Source organism: Miscanthus floridulus, chromosome 1 (assembly GCF_019320115.1).
Source record: "Miscanthus floridulus cultivar M001 chromosome 1, ASM1932011v1, whole genome shotgun sequence".
NCBI classification, from domain to species: Eukaryota; Viridiplantae; Streptophyta; class Magnoliopsida; order Poales; family Poaceae; genus Miscanthus; species Miscanthus floridulus.
In genome coordinates this window covers 86,055,336-86,079,092 of record NC_089580.1, presented here as the reverse complement: position 1 = coordinate 86,079,092, position 23,757 = coordinate 86,055,336, and the positions used below count along the sequence as shown (strand labels likewise).

The window sequence follows — 23,757 nt, the reverse complement described above, 5'->3', positions numbered from 1 at the left end:
GTTCACGACACAGCTCGGTGCACGCCGCAAGACACCTCGGCGACATCCTGAAGATAGCATAGAATCTGTTAGGATATGCCAAATGTAATATTCTAGGTAAATCATATTCGTTACCCGATTAGTTGTAGACCTGATCAGTATGTAACCCTACCCCCGGGCTATATAAGGTAGGTAGGGGACCCCCTCAAAACACATGCAATCATATACAATAGCCAATACAAACCGATGGGACACCGGATTAGGGTATTACGTCAAGCTGATGGTCTGAACCTGTCTAAATCTCGTGTCTTGTCACCATCTCGCTCACCTCTACGATAAATCTACCATCGTGGGTATACCCCTCAGTGGACTGTCGAGCAGATTTAGTCGATAGGCACATATAGAGCCACACACGGCTTCCTTCTTCCTCTCCCTTCTCTTTTTGTCCTCCAGCCGCACGACCGTTCGCCGCCAGCACCCGCCACCGGTCGCTCTTGGGCCCAAATGCACTATTATTGACTACCAACACTAATCTACATTGCAACTAAGGAATAAAAAAAATTATAATCTTATCCATATACATTGCATCATACATTATCAGCAATAAAATTGAAGTTTCCATACATGAATCTAATGTTTTCTAATTCGTGACTATGGCAACATCAAATACCTAGAGATTTAGAAATTGGTGTAACATTATACCCCACATAATCCAATATACATTAAAAGATTTTGAAATGTGAAAGTACAACTAGCGCATATATTCTGTAGGAGAGGTCCCTCCATCTTCCTTCAATTTGAGTATGGGAAATCGAGGTTTGAGAAGGGAGGGGAAGGGGGAAATGGAGGTGTAGGAAGAAGAGTTGTGCGTGTCTCTGTATCCACACTTATCGTGCCAGGCGGGATGGCGCGGCGGCTGTCACGCTGGACGCGGTGGCGCAGTAGGGGGACACGTCAGCCGGTCAGCAAGCCGGCATACCGCCCGCCACGCTGGCACCTCTGTCGCGCCAGAGAGTTTGGCGTGGCAATGTGTATTTGTCACCCTAGAGAGTTTGGCACAACGAAATTAAAGACAAGCCAGGAATAGAATTAAAATTTGTTTTAAATAAAAAGGATTATAAAAATAAAAAATTTCTCACTGCTCGGCGCACCGTGCACGCATGGGCTGACATCGAGCTCACCGGGCAGGGCGTGCGCTCACCCGGGCCTAGACCCAAGAGGCCAGGATGCTGGCTCGCCTGGACCCTAGCGCAGCGTGATTTTTTTTTTATTCCTTAAATCTGGTAGTACAAGTTGTACTATCTGAACGTGTGGCAGCGCGAGCTTGGTCCAGCAGCACGAGCACAAGGTTGCCTGGCCTATTAGCCATGGAAATAGCCATTTGCTCCTGTATATGCATGCATGCATATAATATGCACGGTGACATTATGCACATAATATATACTTTGAATTAGTTTTTCTAAACAGTAATAATAATAACAAAAAATTGGCTGAATTAGAAGCACCTACAAGGGCATACTTGGCGTATTGTTTTACTGTCGATAATTGTAGAGATGATATACTTAGGGTGTTATATATATATATATATATATATATATATATATATATATATATATATATATATATATATATATATATATATATATATATATGTAGATTTAGGCTTAGTTTGGGATCGCATGGTGCCGTGTGCGCGAGAGAACCATGCTATGTAAAATATGCTTGCTAGTTCAATCTGGCGGTGGCAAGAACTGCGAGGTGTTTGGTGGGATTATATGAGTTTGTGGTTACCTTAGCCGCCGCCGTGGAAATTAAAACACGTTCCAAACGGGGGCCTTAGAACTTTATTATATTATTCTCTATAGTTGTATAATCGGCACAAATGATTGTTTTATAAGGAGAGAGTTGGATAATTTAGTCAAATAAGATCTAATACCTAGCTATTGTTACCAGCAATGATTGAGTCAACAAAATCAACAGTAGGATATTATTTGTGTTTTTAGGAATTAGTTTTCTGGTGTGCCTTCAGAATTAAGGTGAATACTTCAAAAATCAAATATGACAGACAAAATCCAAGCTGTGTATTGCCTTGCATTGCATTAATATTTCCTTCTATATAGTTCAATGGCCTTACAATAGCTAGGACCACATGTCCTTTAAGTGCATGTGCGTATGCATCTCCCAATTCAACAATCACCAAAGAACAAAAAGAAGATGGATGGACGAAATCAATAATTCTTGGCTCGAGTTCATATAGAGCCTTAATTACGTTAATTACGTACACATGATGCAAATCATGGCAAACAGTAACGAAATCAAGCCCTAGTAGCCCGTGGCGGAGCCAGAGCTGAAAGGACGGGGGGGGGGGGGGGGGGGGGGGGGGGGGGGCGGATCAAGCTCTCCATAGCAGATCAGCCTAAAATTTCTCTGTGTTTCTTTGGCTAAGACATCGGCGTCAGAAGCTAGATAACTTTTTCACGCTGTCATGTTGGCTCTGTTGCTCAGCTATAGAATCAAGTGTAAGAAAATAATTGTGCAGCAAGTAATATGCATGCAGTTTCACAAAGTCATAGCCATCATTTGAAAAATTACCAATGACAAGAGGGGCCGGAGCCCAGGATGGCCCCAACGTGGCTCCGCCCGTGCTAGTAGCTAAAAAGGCCCAGCTGTCACCATCATCAAGCCTGGCAATAATAATTAATAACGGTGCGCTGCGCTGCTTCTTCTTCTTAAAATAATTATCTTGATCGATTAAGTTACTACATGATGATGAGAAATCAATCATGTAATATATATTTTTTTTAACCAAGAGAGACCTTGTAGGTGGCGCCGTCAGGGAACCTGTAGGTGGTCTCGTCGATGGGCGACACCTTGGGCACGTGGATGGGGAGCACGTCGACCTCCGGCGTCCACGGGTTTCCCTCCTCGCCGCCGTCGACCGTCCGGAGCGCCTTCCAGACGGCGCTGTTGCACTTGAAGCCTGATCCGAAGGCGATCTGCCAGACCCGGTCCCCCTTCCGGATCCGCCCCTTGGCCTCGCAGTAGGCGAGCTCGTACCAGAGCGAGCTGCTGGAGGTGTTGCCGAAGCGGCAGAGCGTCATCCTGGAGGGCTCCATGTGCCAGGCGCTGAGCTTGAGGCTGCGCTCCAGCTCGTCCAGCACGCCGCGCCCGCCCGCGTGGATGCAGAAGTGGTCGAAGGCGAGCTTGAAGTCGGGCAGGTAGGCGCGCACGTTGGCGCGGAAGACGCGGTTGAGGACGACGGTGGCGAGGAACCGGAGCTGCTCGGACATGGGCAGGACGAGCGGGCCTAGCGTGGTGATGTTGGTGCGCAGGGCCTCCCCCGCCACCACCATGAGCTCCTTGGAGAGGGAGACGCCGACGCACCCGGCGTCGTCCTCCTCCTGCGTGACGCAGCCGAAGCTCTGGTCGTGCGCGCCCCGGTGGGTGCGCACGGTGTGGATGAGCTGGTACTTGGCGCGGCGGCGGTCGGCGCGGAGGTTGGAGAGCAGGATGGCGGCGCCGCCCACGCGGAAGAGCGTGTTGGTCACCAGCATGGGGCGGTTGTTGCCCATGTAGGCGTTGAGGGTGATGTTCTCCGTGCTCACCACCAGCGCGTACGTGTCCCGGTGCACCTGCATTCATGCATGCACACATACATATGGGGGAAACAAGATTTGTACGTAATTATTTTGTAACGAAGGGGGATTAGCCAGAATGACCGTGGTCAAATGGCCCCAGCACAGCTGAGCTGCTGTACATATCATGCGCAGTCGAGCAGAACCGCACACATGAGGGCCTGTCCCTTGTCAGACTACCAATTACTCCCGCTGCAGAGCTTGTCATATATTGCACAGATGCATGCATGCACTGCACTGCACCGCACCGCACCGGTGACTGATCGATTTTTTATTAAGAACCCTAGTAGTACAGGACGGAGAGCTGGGGCCTGGGCCCGGGGGCAGCAGCAGCTAGAAAGAACCAGGCAGTGCTGCATGCTGAAGCAGTAGGAGTAGTAGTTATTGCTGTCGTCGCTGCGACGACGATGGGTGTGCGTGGGATAGAGAGGGGACCATTTCGAGACTTGACATTCGCATGCAATGCATGGTTCCGTTTTGACCAGGCCTCCTTCTGCCGTTGGTGCAGACGACGCTCCTAGCTTAGCTAGCGGCCCGTAATTAAGGGCGGGCACATTCATTATCGTATAGTTACTGTACTACATACTGGCACCACTAGCATGCATGGACGACCGAACCACGCTGGCAGTTACTGTAATTACTAGCACATTTTCTACTGGCAATGCAATGCAAGCTAATCCCAGACCGGCCAATCTCCATAAGCTGTAAAAACTAAAATGGTCTCTGTACGTGATGTGCAGCCATATGCTGGAGTAATAAGGAGTAGGACAGGGCACCGCCACCGGCACATGGCTGTGTGAAAACTCCCTGCATATGTGCCCTCCGTTACAAAACACACATGTATCATGTATGTGCTGTACGTTAATCTTACGTACGTGTGCTCATTCTGGAGAGTACCAATTATATTGACCCCACTCACATGCATGGAGCCGCAAATAGGTATTTTCACTTCTGAACTTTCACGCTGTGAAATGTTAACCTTTCACGTACGTTTCTATAACGCGTGTGGTTATAAAAAAAATAAAAAACCTCCACGTATGACCGCTGCAGATGATAACTTTTGGATACGAGTACGTAGTACCTGTGCGCAAGTTTTCATGATACAGTGATCTCTTAATTTTTAGTGATTTTATTAATAAATAAAAAGGTATCACCCTCTGTCTCGAATTATAGATCGTTTTGGATTTTCTACGCTTTAATTGCTATGCAACTAGACATGCGATATATCTTGATACGTAATATAAAATTGTGTATCTATAAATGCCAAAACGTTCTATAAATTAGAACGAAGAAGTAGCGATCAAAGTTTTATACATATATAGCCCATATCGAACCCTATGAATCCCCAAACAATAATCATACAGAACGGTGGAATTACTACGATCGAGTGAACCAATCGACACAACTGAGGTTATTTTATTTAGATCGACACAAGTCATTTAATTTGCTAGTACTACTATTACACATATACTAGTACTCACCAAATGACGTTTTGGGTTGTTGATGTCAATCATGCTAAAGTTCCAACGTATGTTAATTTTTTATATTTAGAATTGATACAATGGATTTGTGTGAACAAATAGATTCATAATAATGTTCGCTTGCTGTGCGTTATAAATAAGTTACAAAAAAGTAGTGGTCAAAGTCATGTTTTGAAGAGACTGCGTGGGCGACCAAATTCTTTTTTCTTTTTTAAATGCAGAACATCAATTTCTTGTGACCCGGCGGGGGAGCATGTAACAAGATAAACAGCATGTTCGGTTGATCGTATTTGATTTATAAGTCATGGTTTATCAGCCAATAAATAGTATTTTTTCTTCACACCAAACCAGCCAATAGTACTTTTAACCATGACTTATAAGCTAAACAACCCAAACGAACGAGACGAAAGACCACCCCCAACTAGGCAACTAGCAGTGTAATATATGAAAATAAACAGGAATTGGAACTAGTTTCCCAAGTGCCAATTGTGCCACCAGATGCATGCATAATGCAAGTGAGTAGGGCAAGAACTGAAGGGAGGAACGCTGAAGGGACACGCGTTGTTGCTCTTGTCTCTGCTCTCATGTTACTGCCTTTATTGGCATGATCGTTGTCAGCTACCCTATTAAATTGTGGGTTCAGAAGAAGTAAAGGACCCGACAGCGATCCATCGGTCATCAGGATGCCAAAACACTATAGTACGGAGGAAGTACCGTTCCCGATTGAATTTTACTGTTTATAGAAGATTTCTCTCGTAAAATTCCTCCAGATTCGACTTCAAATTCCTCAAGTGAATATCAAGAACATAGCTAGTTTTTTTTTTAAATACTCCCTCCGTTCATTAATATAAGCCATATAGTTTTTAGCACTAATATTAACGCACAGCTTGAGAAATGATGTGAGACTGAGGAAAAAAAATAAAAATCAGGCTATCTTCTCTCTCCCAATCAGATTGCTTCTAAATCTAAGGGATTGGTTGGGGCATGTGCTACGTACGGTGGGAAGGTTTCCAAACTAATCGATGTGGAAGCTGATACGTACCTATATTTTAAAAAAAAATTTAGAAATCTATATGGCTTATATTAAGGAACAGAGGGAGTATATAATACGAAGATGCATGCATGTGTGTTCAATTCTTGGGAAAATAGGGTTAAATAATATATGTACTTGGCAACCATGTGCACACATAAATTATCTGCAAAACCAGCCTGGAAAGCAGAATATTAGTACTACTACTCATTAAGCGCGACGAAATCACTGTGCATAACTTGAGCAGTGCCTGAAGGTCTCATACACATGCAGTAATAATTGACGTATGATAAACTAAAGCACGTGATGCAGTAGGTATAGTTAGCCTTCTTTTCCTTTATGGTAATTTCGTACTGCCTGCTAATGATTTAGGCCCCGTCCGTCTCGCTGAAAAGCTGAAATATTGTTCTAACTAATTTATTATGAAAAAAAACATTGTTTTAGTTGAAAAAACAAGTTAAAAAAAATGAATTATAAGGAAACGAACATGACCTTGGTAGGTCAATCTTCATCGAGATTCAAGAGCATGATTATTATTAATTAATACTCCAGATTCCGAAAATCTAAATGGAGTGCGAGAGTTATTGCTGGTACAACAACACCAACCTGACATGATAGGATATGAGAGTTTATTGCGTCCGATTAATTCCTAGCCGTACGTCCAAGCTGGTGATTCATTGGCACAACACTTATGCCGGCCTCGGTTGTCGTGCAAGAATCGGGTGGATGCATGCACGATGTTTTCAAAAAAAAAAATGCATGCATGGACCGTACTGTACTATGCTAGCTAGCTACTGACACTGTCATGCATGCATATTGACTGTCATAGTATAGTGGTATATAGTAGTCGTATCGTACCTGGAGCAGTCGCTTGGCGAGGTCGATGGCGATGATGCCTGCGCTGCACCCCATCCCGCTGAGGTTGTGGCTGACGACGTCGTGCCGCATCCCGTAGCGGTTGACGATGAGCGACGTGAACGACGGCGTCGGGCTGAGCAGGCTCGAGTTGAAGATGAGCACGCCGACTTCGGCGGGGGCCACGCCCGCACGGCGGAGGAGGTCGTCGACGACGCCGAAGATGACGGCGTGCGACTCCTCCCGCGCCGTGCGGAGGCACATGTCGACGGGCACGCGGATGAGCGACTCCGGGAAGTGGGTCCGCTCCCCGAGCCCCGACCGCTCCAGCATCCGCTTCTGGAACGCCATGCTCTCGTCGGTGAACCGCCCGCACCGCCCGAAGTGCGCGATCGTCTTGGCGCGGGACGCCTCGTGCGGCGCCCCCGCCACGTACCCGGACAGGTCCACCAGGTAGACCGGGCGGGGGCGGGACACCGCGTATGCCCACGCCGCGGCCGCGGTCGCCCAGCACGCCACCGCCACCGCCGCAGGGCTCAGACCCAGCTTCTCCTTCAGGAGCAGGAGGCTGGCCGGCAGCTTCGACGACAGCCGCGGGGCCAGAAAGACGACGACGGCAAGGAGGAGGAGCGGGATGACGCGGCGGCTCATCGCCGCCACCTTGTTGGCCTGCGTCGTCGTCGTCGTTGGCGCACCACCGAACACCTCCCTACCCATTGTATATATTGTTGCGATTACTAGCTAGCTAGCTTGTGCTGTGTATATACTCCAAGCCAAGGAAGGACTGGAGACTAGCAGCTTGGTGGCAAGCAATGGCGCGCGATCGATCTGGATGGTCGCTGGAGGAGTGCGAGGAATAGCGGAGAGCGGATTTATAGGGATGATGGACGGAGGGGTTAATGGCAAGCAGCAGCTGGTAGGTGATGTGCCGGGCCGCCGCAGTCAGGGAGAGGGGGAGGGGCATTGCCAAGCTGCCAGCGCAATAACTGCGGCGATGCATGTACTGTACGTAGCCATGAACAGCAGAGAGCATGCAGCGCCATTGGCAAGCCATGTGTGTACCTTGAGCACCCACTACCCCATACCATGTGTGATGTGTATTGCGCTGGTATTGCAGTTGCAAGGAGGGAGAGATGAAGGTGAGTACTCTACGGAGCAGTAGCCTAGTAGGTGGCAGTGAATTCATTCATTGTTCAGTGCAAAAGTAGGGGACTGGAATTCAATTCTTGTTCTCTCCCGGGTCACATACGCCTTGTTTGCTGGTTGGTTTTTGGGCTAGTTTGAGTTGACTGGTGCTGGTATATTAGGGCACTCCCAATGCAGAAACCATTATAGTTTCTATGGGCGTTAATTGTACTGCCACCTAAGCATTTTGCTGATGTGGCAAGGTAGTTATTGAAGAGAGAGAACAAAAATCATAGAAACTGGGTCTAAGTTAGAAACCATATCTACATGAGAACCAATACACGAAGGGATGTGATTGATAGCGAACGAAGAGAGAGTGTATGTGATTGGATAAAAAGTTGTTCTGTAGAAACTATCCATTGGAACCATGGTTTCTATACATAGTGTCTATGAAAATTAATAGGTATAGAAACTATACGTAGTTTCTAGCATTGGGACTGCCTTTATGAGAGAAAAACACTGTTGGCTGGTTGATTTTGGCTGACTGAAACCAACAAACGAACATGCTGATAATTTGTAGGACCACGTTATCACCGCAGCTGGTAGGTCAACTGTTCGTTTGATCGTATATGATCGTAGATTATAAGTTGGAATAATATTTTTCTCGTATTAAGGGCCTGTTTGTTTCCTTTAGGGTCTGTTTGATTCATTTAGTCTGCGAACTAAAGTTTAGTCTACGGACTAAAGTTTAGTCCCTGGACTAAAGTTTAGTTCGGATTCTGTTTGGTTTCAGGGACTAAAGTTCATTAATGCAGTTGTATAAAAACAATATTACCCCGTTGAGATGAAGATATTACAGCTGCTGGCCATGGGTGGGATGTGGAGTAACGAGGGGCAGGATTATCTCTAGAACACTTTAGTCCAGTTTAGTCACCCCTCATGGACTATAGGATTAAACCCTTTAGTCTAAATTTTAGTCCATGTGTTTGGCATTTTAGGGACTAAAAGTGAGCATTTTAGTCCATATTTTAGTTTAGTCCATAGAATCAAACAGGCCCTTAGTCCGCGGACTAAAGTTTAGTCCCTGAACTAAAGTTTAGTCCGGACCCTGTTTGGTTCCAGGGACTAAAGTCCATTAATGCAGTTGTATAAAGACAATATTACCCCTGTTGAGATAAAAATATCACAGCTGCTGGCCACGAGTAGGATGGGGAGTAACGAGGGACAGGATTATCTTTAGAACACTTTAGTCTAGTTTAATCACCCCCTCATGAACTAGAGGACTAAACCCTTTAGTCCAAATTTTAGTCCATGTGTTTAGCATTTTAGGGACTAAAAATGAGCATTTTAGTCTATATTTTAGTTTAGTCTGAAAGGTCCTTATTTGATTTTGGTAATTGAGTGATAACTTAGATGGACTAATTATGTTTATATAAGATACATAGGTGATTAGTCCACAAGTACATGTGTGTGAGCAACATATGCCATGAAGGTGAAAATGGCTTGGAGATGTTGCAAAGCTCACACATATGATGATGAAGGAGCTTAAATGCACATGAGACATGACATTGAGTCATGTGATCAAGGTGGAGAAGATCAAGACAAGACTTGGCTTGATGGACCGGTTGCAAGCGTGAAGGGCAAGTCGAAGGCTTTGGAGTGATGGACCGCATGGCGGTGAAGCTTGAGCAAGACTTGGCGCCGATGGACGATGGCAACGGTGAAGAGCAAGTAAAGTCAAGATCGATGAACCAATATGATTATATGATGATATGAAGTAGATCATATCATTGTTGATCGTGTTGGTGCATGTGTGGCATCGACATTGGAGGAGATAGAATAGAATGCGCAAGGCAAAGGTATAACCTAGGGCATTTCATTTCACCGGTCATAGGTGTATAGAAAAGTTTATGACCGAGTTTAGGATAGATGGTCGTACTATCAAGAGGAGCAAACTTGTTTGCATATCGGTCATCTAGTGCCACTCGAGTGATCTAACTTTGCATCGTCGCTAGGATCGAGTGGCGTGGCAAGTTGAGTGACTAACATCCTTTGGGAAATGATTGTGAAAAGCTAACACACATACACATGGTGGTGTACACTTGGTGGTGTTGGCACATCTACAAAGGAGGTGGTGTTTGCAAGCTCGGCGGGATTCGGCACTTTTGGGAAAATGGAATGCCTATTTTCTATTGCACTGGATGCAACTTCTTGTTGTTGGCACATTGGAGCAAGGGTGAAGAAGTTAGAAGTGAAAACGAGTTGATCACGAAGACGCTGGCATCGGTCAACTGACCGGACGCTGGGTCTGAAAGCACCGGACGCTGGCAGGGTGCGTCCGGTCAGGCTGATGTACGATGACGCAGAAGCTGGAGTGTGATCGGACGCTGAGCTGCGTCCGATCACGTGCGACCGGACGCGTCCGGTCGAAGAAATACGCCTTGGGAAGCTTACTGGAAACCATCGGACGCTGAGGTCCAGCGTCCGGTCAGTTGAAGCTGCTGTGTCTGGTCAGGTCAAGTGACCGTTGGAATCGGGACACGTGGCCGTCTGCGGGCGACCGGACGCTGAGGTCCAGCGTCCGGTCAACACGACCAGAGCGTCCGGTTGGCCCGACTTTTGCCCAGTTAAGGGGTAACAGCTAGTTTAGCCCTTGGGGCTATAAATAGAAGTGGCCTTCGGCCATGGCTGGTGTTGAGCATATTGGGGGACTTTGTGTCCTTGCTTGAGAGTGCTTAGGAGCCCTCCATCTCACACATACTTGATAGCGATCATCTGATTGTGTGAGTAAGCGATTCTAGTGCGATTACATCGTGAGGTTGCATCAAGTGGCACTAGGTGATCGAGTTGCAAGGCGGTGGTGCTTGTTACTCATGGAGGTTGCCACCTCCTAGACGGCTTGGTGGTGGTCTCCGTTGAAGCGCGTAAGAAGCTTGTGCGGCGCTCCGGAGAAGTGCTTGTGAGGGGCATTGTGCTCGCCCCGTGGGAGCCGCGAAGAGCAACTCTAGTAAAGCGTGTCATTGAGCTACCCTCACTCAAGGGGTAGGTTCTTGCGGCGCCCGATGTGCGGGCTTAGCGGGTGATGCTAATTACCACCGAACCACCAAGTGAGCGATCGACACAACGGGGACTAGCGTGTTGGCAAACACGTGAACCTCAGGAGAAAAATCATCGTGTCAACTTTGTTCTTCCTGTTGGTTTGCATCCCCATTACATAAGCTTGCAATTACTTTTATACATATTAAGATTGTGTAGTTGCTCTTATAATTAGATAGCTTGTGTAGCTTGCTAATTACCTTCTTGCTTGTGTAGCATAGAAGTAGCTCCCTTGCGTGGCTAATTTAGTTTTAGTAACCTTGTTAGTCACATTGCTTAGTTTGTGTAGCTAAGTATTTGCGCTCTCTAATTAGGCATTGGTTGCCTTGTTATTGAGTTTTGCTAGTGAGCTTAGTTGGCTTTGTGCTTTTGCTTACTAGCATGTGTAGGAGCTCCCTTGTTGCTTAAAGTACTAGTGGCATAGGTTTATATGATCTTGCTCCTAGAATTGTTTAGGAAAGCTCTAGCTAGCCCAGCACCTTAGTTGCATAATTAGTATCTTTGCAATGTGCTAGTGAACATATATAGAGGGGTGTAGTCTTGGCTAGACCGATTGTTTTAATTCCGCATTTATATCGGTTAGCCGACGCGATTAATTTTAGAAAAGACTATTCACCCCTCCTCTAGTCTGCCATCTCGACCTTACATAGTCCATGGAACCAAACAGACCCTAAACCAATACTAAATCAACCAGCAGTAAATAATCCCAAATGTTTGTTTGCTGTTGTGGTGCAGCTTCAATTTGCAGAGGGTTAAGGCATGTTTTGTGCTTTAGGGGGTGTTTGTTTGCCCCTCCAAAATTTTAGTCGATGTCTCATCGAATGTTTGGACACATGCATGGAGTATTAAATATAGACTAATTATAAAACTAATTACATAGTTTGTGACTAATTTACGAGATGAATCTATTAAGCCTAATTAGTCCATGATTTGACAATGTCTTCCTACAGTAAACATGTGCTAATGATGGATTAATTATGCTTAAAAAATCGTCTCGTGAAGTACTGACGGATTATGTAATTTATTTTTTATTAGTATCCAAACACTTCATACAATATCCTTCCGACACACTTCCTAAATTTTTAGTCACCGGAACCCAACACCCCGTTTCAACGGGCGGGCCTCATTTTCTTGGTCCTACACGCTACACGAGCTTAGGGCGCGTTTAGTTCCCAAAATTTTTTGGGTTTGGGTATTGTTGGGCTACTGTAGCAGTCTTGTTTGTATTTGGTAATTAGTATCTAATTATGGACTAATTAGGTTCAAAAGTTTCGTCTCGTGATTTCTCACCTAACTGTGTAATTAGTTTTATTTTTCGTCTACATTTAATACTCCATGTATGTGATTCGATGTGACACTTTGGGTTGAAAATTTTTAGAATCTAAAGAGAGCCTTAACTGAACTGAAGCTGATGTAGACATATGCATGCAGGTTAGTGTACTTTTTTTTACTTCAAATATTATATATATTATATATTGCGTATTTAAGTACATCGATAGTTAATGCGATCATCTGTTGAGGTCTGAACATTTGTATGGAACTGATGGACATTGCATTCTATAGTATTATGCACGGTCCAAACGGAAGTCTGCATGCAGGTAGCAGTCTTGTTCAGTCTTGAGCTTCAGGTCAGGCTGGTGTTTTTAAGGCTTCGTTCGCTCAGAGGAATTCTAAAAAGATACGAAGAATTTTACATAAATTTCAAAGAATTTATAAGAGAAAAATACTATTTTAAATAAAAAAAATAGATTAAATCAGATTTAAGGGCACGCGAACGGAACCTTAATTTTCACACGGCCTATGTTGCTGGCTGGGTACCACATGCGCTAAACCAGGCCTTCAATTGCACAGCAGAATTTGTTGAAACACTCTCTCTCCTCTCTCGTCTCTGTGCGTGTGTGTGCCTCTCGTTTTCCTTCGATGAAGTCTCACCATTTGGAGGGACGTGTTCAAATACTACTGTATGTGTGTGTATTTCCTCGTCTACTCTTGTGTCTTCCGAGACCGGCCGTAATGTGTTATTTTTAGTTGCAATTTGGTATTGCTGCCGAGCTAGCTAGGTACGGGATCGGAGAGACGACGAAACGAAACGCCAGCTTTCTAAAACCTTTAGCGCGTGTTTAGTTGGTGTCCAACTTTCAAAAAGTTGCTACAGTACCTGTCACATCGAATGTTTGCGGTCCGTGCATGGAGCATTAAATGTAGACGAAAAGAAAAACTAATTGCACAGTTTGGTGGGAAATTACGAGACGAACGTTTTGAGCCTAATTAGTCCATGTTTGAACACTATTTGTCAAATAAAAACGAACGTGCTACAGTAGCCCCAAAATCCAAATTCACCCAACTAAACAAGGGCTTAATGGTGCGAGAGGTAGCTCTTACTCAATCCGGATGGTGCGAGAGGCAGTTCTTCCTCGCTCTGGATGGATCTGGAGAAATTTGTGAGAGAAAAATACTGTTTCGGATGAAAAAAGAAACGAATCAAGTCGGATTTAAGGGCACGCGAACGGAGCCTTTATGTTCTCCTTTTGCTACTTCGGGTCTATTCATCTGAACTTATCAGCCGGTTTATCAGCTAGAATCTATAGTATTTTTCTCTTACAACGAAACAGCTTCAGTCAATTTATCAGCCGACTTTAATACCAGCCGAATAGAAAGTCACCACCACACTAATCGCCCTCCTGTCCGGAAGAGAAAATTGAAAGTGTAAAGTGTGGAGTCGTCTATGCCATTATTCCGGATTTGAGCGTGTGTTTAGTCCCCTGAATTTGGGAATTTAGGTTACTGTAGCACTTTCGTTTTTATTCGACAAATAGTGTTCAATCATGGACTAATTAGGTTCAAAACGTTCGTCTCGCAATTTCCAACCAAACTGTGTAATTAGTTTTTTTTATCTACATTTAATATTCCATGCATGTATCGCAAGATTCGATGTGATGACTACTATACTACTTTTTAGGAATTTGGGGTACTAAACACCCTCTGAATCTTCCAGCGGTGAGCTCTATGCCATTATTCCGGTGGGTTGGTGACCGCGTGGGTGAGCCAATTAGCTTGGGGGGCTTTGAGTGTTCTGGAGGTACGGTAAAGGAGACGATTAAACCATTGTTTAGTTACTCCCAAAACATTACATCTTATCACATCAAATATTTAGACATATACATGGAGTATTAAATATAGATTAAAAAATAACTAATTATATAGATTATGACTACTTTACGAGACAAATCTTCTAAACCTAATTAGTCCATGATTTGACAATAAAGAGAACAGTACACACATGTGCTAATAATGTATTAATTAGACTTAATAAATTCATCTCGTGGTTTACTGACGGATTCTGTAATTTATTTTTTTATTAGTATCCGAACACCCTATGCAACACCTCCATTTAACATCCGATGTGACACCCTAAAACTTTACACCCTGGATCTAAACACCACCTAAGAAGCAGGAACAGGGCAACAACACTCAAATTGTGCGATCGAGGCAACTCCCACCAGACACAATGAGGCAGTTCATGATGTGCGTAGCCTGTGTGAGCTACATCGACATGTTCTGTTTTCTTTTTGTCGGAGACATATTTCTTTTGGGATAGAGTGGACAGACTCCTAAAATCGCTTGTCTTCACACATGGGCTGGGCATAGGGATGCCAATGGGCCGGTTTCGGGTCGAAGATCCATGGATCTTGGGCCTAGCGGGTTCGGGTTCAATTTTTCATCCACGGTTTTCGGGTTTGGAGACACGAAGCATATCGGGTTCGGCTTTGGGTTTCGGTTTTCACCTGCAGATGCCCAATAGAGGTCCGATATAGAACATTTCAAATAAAAAACTCATATCCTTTTATTAATGAATTATTTATGTAAGCTATTAATTTTGTTCTAAGTTGTGTCATGAAATTTGTGTGTTGTTTATTGCTTCTTGTTTATACATATGAATATGTAATATATCACATGCATATATTGCTAAAAATCCCTTATTATTTTTTTGTATTGACATATAGTGGTGGGTTTCGGGTTTCGGGGATCAACAGGATTTGGTTTCGGGCACAGTGTGGATTGTCACCCAAACCGGTGTTCGCGGTGGTTTTGGGTTTTGAGTTCGGGTTTCGGGTTTGGGTCCACGAAGGCTCCACCCGATCTGAATTCGCCCCGTTGCCATCTCTAGCTGGGAATTGGGAGTTATGGCAGAGGTGGAGGGCTTGCGATGCTATGGAAGAAGAATTAGGTGGATATCAGGATATAGAGTCTAGACAAGCTGCATGCCGCTGTGGCGGTTCTTGATACTGAAACGCATTGTGAAAAAGGAGATTTACTGGTTTCTATGGGGAATCTAAGAGAGAACTACAACATATAAGCCAAGAGTGTCTAAAATTGCTCAATGGTCATAGCTCTCTCCCGTGGTTATGTGTGGGTGATTTTAATGAAGTGTTGCATGTCAATGAGCAATTTGATGGTGTAGGAAGGACTGAGCGACAGATTGAGAAGGTTTTCGGTAGGCGGTGTCTGTTGGAATGTCATCTTGGCTAATCCCAAGATTAATTATCAGATTAATTATTAATTAAGTTTTTGGTCCACCTGCCATACATATCCAACAGATTAGATCTGCCATGATCGGCGGCAACCCGTAGATCTTCTAGGATTTGGCCCCCTAGCGCACAGCGCATCTATAAATAAGAGGAGACACCCCTAGTGGCTCCATACATGTGTGACTAATCATATAACCGGTCAATTAGGCGCTGGAGGGTATGAAGGTCGTCTACCCACGTCCATCCCATCCAGGTCCATCAAGAGGGGTCGAGAAGGACGCCGCAGCACCAAGCAACCTCCTGTTCATCATTAGAGGGCATCCCAGTCCTCAGCTGGTGAACCATGCCATCTACACCGACTTCAACACCAGAAGAGGTTCTAATGGCTGCACCTAGCTCACCTAGCTCAGGTCTGTCATTAGACTAAGAATTCCACATTTAGTATGATTTAATTTCATGATCATGTTTTACACTATGATTAAGATCATGTTTATTCTAAGTTTTAATTCATCAATTGTTATCAGAGCCAGTCATAGATCTAACATCATCCTTAAGATTCTTTTGATGTTTTAGCCTCTGCTAAGTTTTTCAGATGGTGTTTATATGCATATTTAGATTTGTTTCAGTGTATGTTTAAGCATCGGATTAGATCCGTATTTATGCTATCAGTAAGTAATTAGATCTTAATTAGAGGCGGTCTAAGGATAAGTTTATGATTAGACTAAGTACTTATAGTTTAGGGTTCACTGTTTATCACGTTCAGTTTTAGATTAGGAATCAATCTAAGCAATTAGTCTTAGATTAGTTTAATTTTGTATGATTAAGTGTGTTTTCCACCAAATTAAACTGAGTTAAGCATTTAGAAGGAGGGGATTGAATCAAATCAGCAGCCATAATCCAAATCCCCAAATTTTCTCCCCAAATCAAGAACTTTAACTTTAAGATTAAGCATGTGACATTGAGATTGAGACTGCACCTATGCGGCTCGTACCCGTCTTCAAGGTCGGGTTGCCGCTGCCGGTCATGTGTGGCTCGTCCCTAGCGGCTTTTGGTGGGGTCGCCACCACCCTGCCGGTCGTGTGTGCTGCTAGTGGATGGCTCATACCCGGTACTCAAGCTGGGTCACCACCACTGCGCCTTGAGATGAGAGCGCTGTCACGAGCTTCAAGGGCGCTTAGCCGCGGCTACGCGTGCGCCCATGGGGCCACCGCTGCCGTGCGCGTGCCCTTAGGGGTCGGCCGCCATAGCGTGTGTGTGAAAGGTCCTAATATGGTTAGAGGGGTGTGAATAGCCTATTTAAAAATCTACAAACCAACTAGAACAATTTGATTAGTATGACAAGTAGCAAAAAAAAAAACTTGCTCTAGCTCTACAAGGGTTGCAAGCCACCTATCCAACAATTCTAGTTACTATGATCACTAGACACATAATTTACTAAGTCACTACTCACTAAGAGCTCTCACACTTGCTACTCTAAAGAGCTCCACTAGATGAACTTAAGTTACAAAGCAAGCTCTCAATTCTAGCTATACTAAAGAGCTTGTCACAACTAGTTTGCGGGAATATAAATAAGTAAGGTGATTATACCGCCACATAGAGGAGTGAACCAACCAAAAGATGAATAATAATTCAATCACCAGGAGAATACAAAAGGGCAATCGACAACCAATTTTCTCTCGAGGTTCACGTGCTTGCTAGCACGCTACGTCCCCGTTGTGTCGACCAACACTTGGTGGTTCGGCGGCTAAGAGGTGTTTCACAAACCTCGTCCACACAATTGGACACCACAAGAACCTACCCACAAGTGAGGTAACTCAATGACACGAGCAATCCACTAGGGTTACCTTTCGGCGCTCCATCGGGGAAGGCACAAGTCCCCTCATAATCACCGAGAGATGGCCACAAACAATCACCAACTCGTACCAATCCTCCTCCGCTACACAACGCCATTTAGGTGGCGGCAACCACCAAGAGCAACAAGCGAATCCGGCAGCGAAACACGAACACCAAGTGCCTCAAGATGCAATCACTCAAGCAATGCACTTGGATTCTCTCCCAATCTCACAAAGATGATGAATCAATGATGGAGATGAGTGGGAGGGCTTTGGCTAAGCTCACAAGGTTGCTATGTCAATACAAATGGCCAAGAGAGTGAGCTTGAGCCGGCCATGGGGCTTAAATAGAGAGCCCTAACGAATAGAGCCATTGGCTCTCAGTTCACTGAAAAGTTGGGGCGACCGGACGCACCGGGTAGATCGACCAGACGTAGGACCCTAGCGTCCAATTGCGCAATGCACGCCACGTGGCCCTGCTTCAAATGCTGATCGCCTAATCTCAACGGTCATCAGTACATTTAAGTTGTGACCAGACGCACTACAGTGTAGGACTAGACACAGGACCCCAGCATTCGGTCACTTCTAGTAAGGTTCCACTCACGACCGGACGTGTCCGGTCACGCCTGACCGGACTCGCCCAGTGTCCGATCACTCACCATCTTCACTGTGTGCTGCCATATCAGTAGGACTAGACGCTGAACAGTGTTCAGCCAGAGTCCTATCGCCTGCATCCGGTCAAAAGACCGAGGGCGGCCTTCACTGCGTGGCACTGACCGAACTCTGGGTCAGAGTCCAATCACTGTGTGACCAGCATTCGGTCACTATATCTTAGTGACTATCACTTCCTTCATTTCACCAACTTCTCCACCCTTGCTCAAATGTTCTAACCACCAAGTGTATCACCTTGTGCACGTGTGTTAGCATATTTTCACAAACATTTTCAAGGTTGTTAGCTTTCCACTAGATCTTAAATGCATATGCAATGAGTTAGAGCATCTAGTGGCACTTTGATGACCGCATTTCGATACGGGTTTCACCCCTCTTAATAGTATGACTATCGATCTTAAATGTGATCACACTCTCTAAGTGTCTCGATCACTAAACTAAAAAGCTCCTATCAATATCACCTTTGCCTTGAGCTTTTTATTTTTTTTCTTCTTTTCCAAGTCTTAAGAATTTAATCATCACCATGCCATCACCATCATCATGCCATGATCTTCATTTGCTTAATCACTTGGAGTAGTGCTACCAATCTCATAATCACTTTGATAAACTAGGTTAGCACTTAGGGTTTCATCAATTCACCAAAACCAAACTAGAGCTTTCAATCTCTCCCTTTTTGGTAATTGATGACAACCCTTTTACAAAGATATGAATTGAGATTTAATTGAATCCATGTTGCTTGCCCAAGCATATTTACCATGTGTAAAAGGATATGGACAAGTTTCATGAACCCAAAGTGGTAGCAATTGCTCCCCCCTACAAATGTGCTAAGAGTTTAGATTGTAGCTTGCACATATGCTTAGATAGGAAATATAGGAGTCAATGTCTACCAATTGATGCTAAGGTATAAGAGATGGACCTTTGAAGCGTGATACCGATCGGAGTGCACCAATATACCATCCTTAGCACCATTAGTAACTAGACATATACAAAAACTAGAATACCCCATGAGATCAATATTAGAAGTAAGGGTCTAGTTTTCATAATGTGAGCATGAGTCTAGTTACTTAACCTATACATGCTAGTTTTTCATTTCATCATTCAAACCTACAACTAGCATACACCACATAAGCATGGATATTGAAATTTAAAACTTGTGCTTATGCAAGCAAATATATGAAATGCGCATTTAAATGCAACATACAAGTTTATGAGCTTGCTCCCCCTTACTTATGTGCAATTTTGATTGATGCCCTTACAATGTCATTTCATTTGTTTGCTCTCCCTATCTTACTATCTTTGTGAATTTCTCTCCCCCTTTGTCAACAATTAGCACAAAAGGCGAGCTCAAATTTTAGATAGGTTGGGGTGAAACCATGTGAAGTGAGGATCATTTTCCCAATTTGGTTCAATCTAGATCACTTGCTAAAGATATTTAACTCGGTTTGATCCAAGGACAAGCTTCTTCACACCTCCAAATACCATGTTGAGTTAAACACTTATAGCTCATTTTCTATATTAAGTACTAGGTTTACAAGGCCACAACATGTCATATGCTACCACTAGACCAAATTAAGCATAGAAGCAATAGTGATACCATACAAGCATCAAATTCATTTGATTTTCATGAATGAGCCTAGAACATGATAGGAATGACTAGATGCACTAAACATGTCCTTAGCAAGGATGTATGCCATGCCAATCAACTTTTACCTTGGATTGCTCCAAGGAGAGGCATGTCATATAAGTGTGTGTGTGGGGGGGTGCATCAACACATATTTGAGAAGTTAAGTATGTTCAATTCATTCCTTAGCTTACAAAACCTTTTCTCATCAAGTGGCTTGGTGAAGATATCGGTAAGTTGATCTTCGGTGCCTACACTCTCAATGCAAATGTCCCCCTTTTTGTTGGTGATCTCTTATGAAATGATGGCGAACATCAATGTGCTTTATTCTTGCATGTTGAACCGGATTGTTGGTTAACTTGATTGCACTCTCATTATCACATAGAAATGGCACTTTCTTGAACTTGATTCCAAAGTCACTCAAAGTGGCCTTCATCCAAAGTATTTGTGCACAACAACTACCGGCGGATATGTATTCAACTTCGACAGTTGATAATGCAACACTATTTTGCTTCTTCGATGACCATGAAATAAGTGATCTTCCCAACAATTAACATGTGCCCGAGGTGCTCTTCCTTTCAACCTTGCATCCCACATAATCCGAGTTGGAGTAACCAACTAGCTCAAACTTTGCTCCTTTGGGATACCACAAACCAACATTTTGTGTATGCTTCAAGTACCTCAATATTCTTTTTGTTGCCTTCAAATGACTTTCTCTTGGTGAGGCTTAAAATCTTGCACATATGTATACACTAAACATGACATCTAGCCCTAATGCGGTCACATAGAGTAGGCTTCCAATCATAGACTGATATAATTTTTGATCCACCATATTTCCACTTGAATCACTATCCAAATTGCCATTTGTCCCAATTGGTGTCCTAATGGCATTGCTATCACTCATGCCAAACTTATTGAGCATGTCTTTGATATACTTGCCTTGACTCACAAATGTGCCATTCTTCATTTACTTGATTTGAAGACCAAAGAAGTAATTAAGCTCTCCAATCATGGACATCTCAAACTCACTTGCCATCATCTTGCCAAACTCCTCACAAAAATCTTTGGTTTATTGACCCAAATATGATATCATCAACATAGATTTGCAATACAAACAAGTCATTTCTAAGCTTCTTGGTGAAGAGTGTAGTGTCAACCTTTCCCATCTTGATTCCCTTAGAGAGTAGGAAATCCCTCAATCTCTCATACCATGATCTTGGTGCTTGTTTCAATCTATACAAAGTCTTTCTCAACTTGTAAACATGGTTGGGTTTCTTCCATTCAAAAGCTCATAAGGTGTCTTCTCTATCATGGGGTGACAATAGAGTCGGTTGCCATAATAGCAAGCCATGTTGATTGTTTTGGCCCAAAATGAATGACTTACATTGTACTCACTCAACATTGATCTTGCCATATCAATTAAAGTTCTATTATTTCTTTCAACTAGGCCATTTGATTGTGGAGTATACTTGGCCAAAAATTGATGCCTAATTCCAAACTCATCACACAAATCATCCACTCTAGTGTTTTTGAACTCACTTTCATTGTCACTTCTCACTTTCATGATGGTTGTTTCAAACTCATTATGAATTCTCTTGATGAATGTCTTGAAGGTTGCAAGCACATCACTCTTGTCAACAAGAAAGAACACCCATGTATATCTAGTGAAATCATCCACAATTACAAATCCGTATTTATTTCCACCAATGCTAGTGTATGTTGTTGGTCCAAACAAGTCTATGTGCACCAACTCAAATGCCTTAGATGTGCTCATGATGCTCTTCTTAGGATGTGTGTTACCCACTTGCTTTCTGGCTTGACATGCACTACATAGCTTATCCTTCTCAAATATGACATATTTCAAGCCTCTAACTAAGCCATCTACACTTATGATCTCTACATCATCCACACCAAATATGCACTTGAAACCAAGATCACACAATTGAGCTATGGATAATAGGTTGAAATTCAAGCTCTCTACTAGTAGCACATTGAAAATACTCAAGTCACTGGATATTGTAATCTTACCAATGAAATGACCCCGATTTCCGCGAAGGGAAATCCACAATGTCGAAGTGTAATAAGACCATTGTAGATCATATTACCCAAATTCTAGTTGAATATCACATCCATACAACGATAATATCAGAGTACAAATAGTGCGGAAGTACTTAAATTATTACATCGCCGTATTGGCGGAATCAAAAGTAGCATTCATTCAGAACAGCTTGAAGATAAGATCGCCAAACTTGAGCGTAGGCACGAACCCCTCAACCATCAAACTCCTCAGAGCTATACTCCTCAGCAGAACCTGTGTGCCAAAATTTATCAGTACGATTTGTACTGGCCACTCCCAACCCTATGAGCATTGCTTTGTGAAAATTGGATGCAAGTTGGATATAGTCAAAAGGAACCTATAAGGCTGGGGTTTCCTATTCATTAGCATATCAAGTATATAATAGTAGTTTGTCAAGTTTTAACACCATTCCCACACACATTCCACCCCATTTCCATTCTAGAGCCAGGTTTTGATCCTAGGATCGATATACCTCCATCACCACACCATCATCATACCATAACCATAGCATCACTCAATCGACAGGCCAACTCCCTCGCGGCACTGTCTCAAGGCCCGTAGCCCCTGGCTACGACCGACACTCTCTCACAGGGGGAGAAAAGAATGACTCATCTCACTATCTAGTTTAAGCAAAACCCAGGAAAGGTCCATAGCCGACAAGTCAACACATGTATCGATCGATCAACCATACACTCTACAGAGGTTTTACATAACCACAAGATCCGCCTTCCTCGCTGACCGTCGTCAACTGGGCTGATTTCGGCCGCTTGCTAGCCTAGGATAATGCCACTCTACCATTCAGCCCTGGTACACCCCAAGTCTAGTCTAGGGTGGCTGAAACTGTGAGTCATGAGCCGGGTCCACAAGGTCTCCATGAAGTCTCAAAAGGGTGTGGGGGAAATCCTCACACCCCGTACCTCCTTACACTATCCGCTATCAACCTAGCAGTAGTGGCAATATCCTACCAAGTAGTCCGGCCGTCCCGTACCATATAGGGCGAGTGGTACGTAAGGCTTCCCGGTGAATCTAAGTACTAGTAAGTCCTTAGGGATGACCAAGCTAGAATGTCTTCATCAGGGTTTCCATTTACCATGCCACCACAACACCTCCACCCCAGGCTCCTCCCATCATAGGTTCACACCTAGGGCCACCTCATATTCCATTTCACCCACCACAGGTATCCATTCCAGGGGTGCCCAGGTAGCACCCCATGGCAAGACTTGCCCCAGGCTCATCATATACTCCAACTTGGTCGACACAACCCTCACCCTCCACACACCCAAGTCACACACGCAGCACTCTCCCCATAGTCCAGATGTCACCAGTTTCCACCATGCGTTAATGCAGTATAAGCATAGTAGAAGTATGAGCAATGAAATATAGCAGCAAGCGTGTGTCTAGCCTAATAGCAGGGTATGTAGGGGTAAGGTTGCGTCAAGGTAAAGGCCACCAAGTAAGCATACTACCATGCAAGTCCTATCATAGTATGATTATAACAGTAAAGTAAAGCAATAGCAGTTCTATATTAGCCATGCGTAATAGGTGCTATGAGATTGGGTGGGATGTGGCACCTTTAGTGTAGTCATCGCCATTCTCCTCACGGTACTCACGATCCTCGTCTGTCTGGTTCTCCTCTGAGTCTGCATCGATCGCATCATAGTCGCGTTAGCGACGTCTATAGAATAGCACAAAGAAGCAATTTAAATTCAAAAGAGACAAATGCACTCAAACATGGGTTCATTGCATAGAGCTTGATTTTAGATGAATTTTGGTCCTAGTTTTGTATTTTTTCGAGGTTGTATGAATTAGTTATGAATTTCTGAAGTTT

The 23,757-nt window shown here is 44.0% G+C and overlaps 1 protein-coding gene across 1 annotated transcript; it reads right to left on the bottom strand.

Moving 5' to 3' along the window:
- Nucleotides 1-2,412: 2,412 nt before the first annotated feature.
- Nucleotides 2,413-7,830, bottom strand: LOC136537106 (probable 3-ketoacyl-CoA synthase 20). The gene is made up of 2 exons (XM_066529186.1): nt 6,984-7,830; nt 2,413-3,611 (listed from the first exon to the last, which is right to left on the bottom strand). Exons 1-2 carry the CDS (start codon nt 7,695-7,697, stop codon nt 2,781-2,783), a joined length of 1,545 nt encoding a protein of 514 aa, XP_066385283.1. The 5' UTR covers nt 7,698-7,830; the 3' UTR covers nt 2,413-2,780.
- Between the last annotated feature and the right edge of the window lie 15,927 nt (nt 7,831-23,757).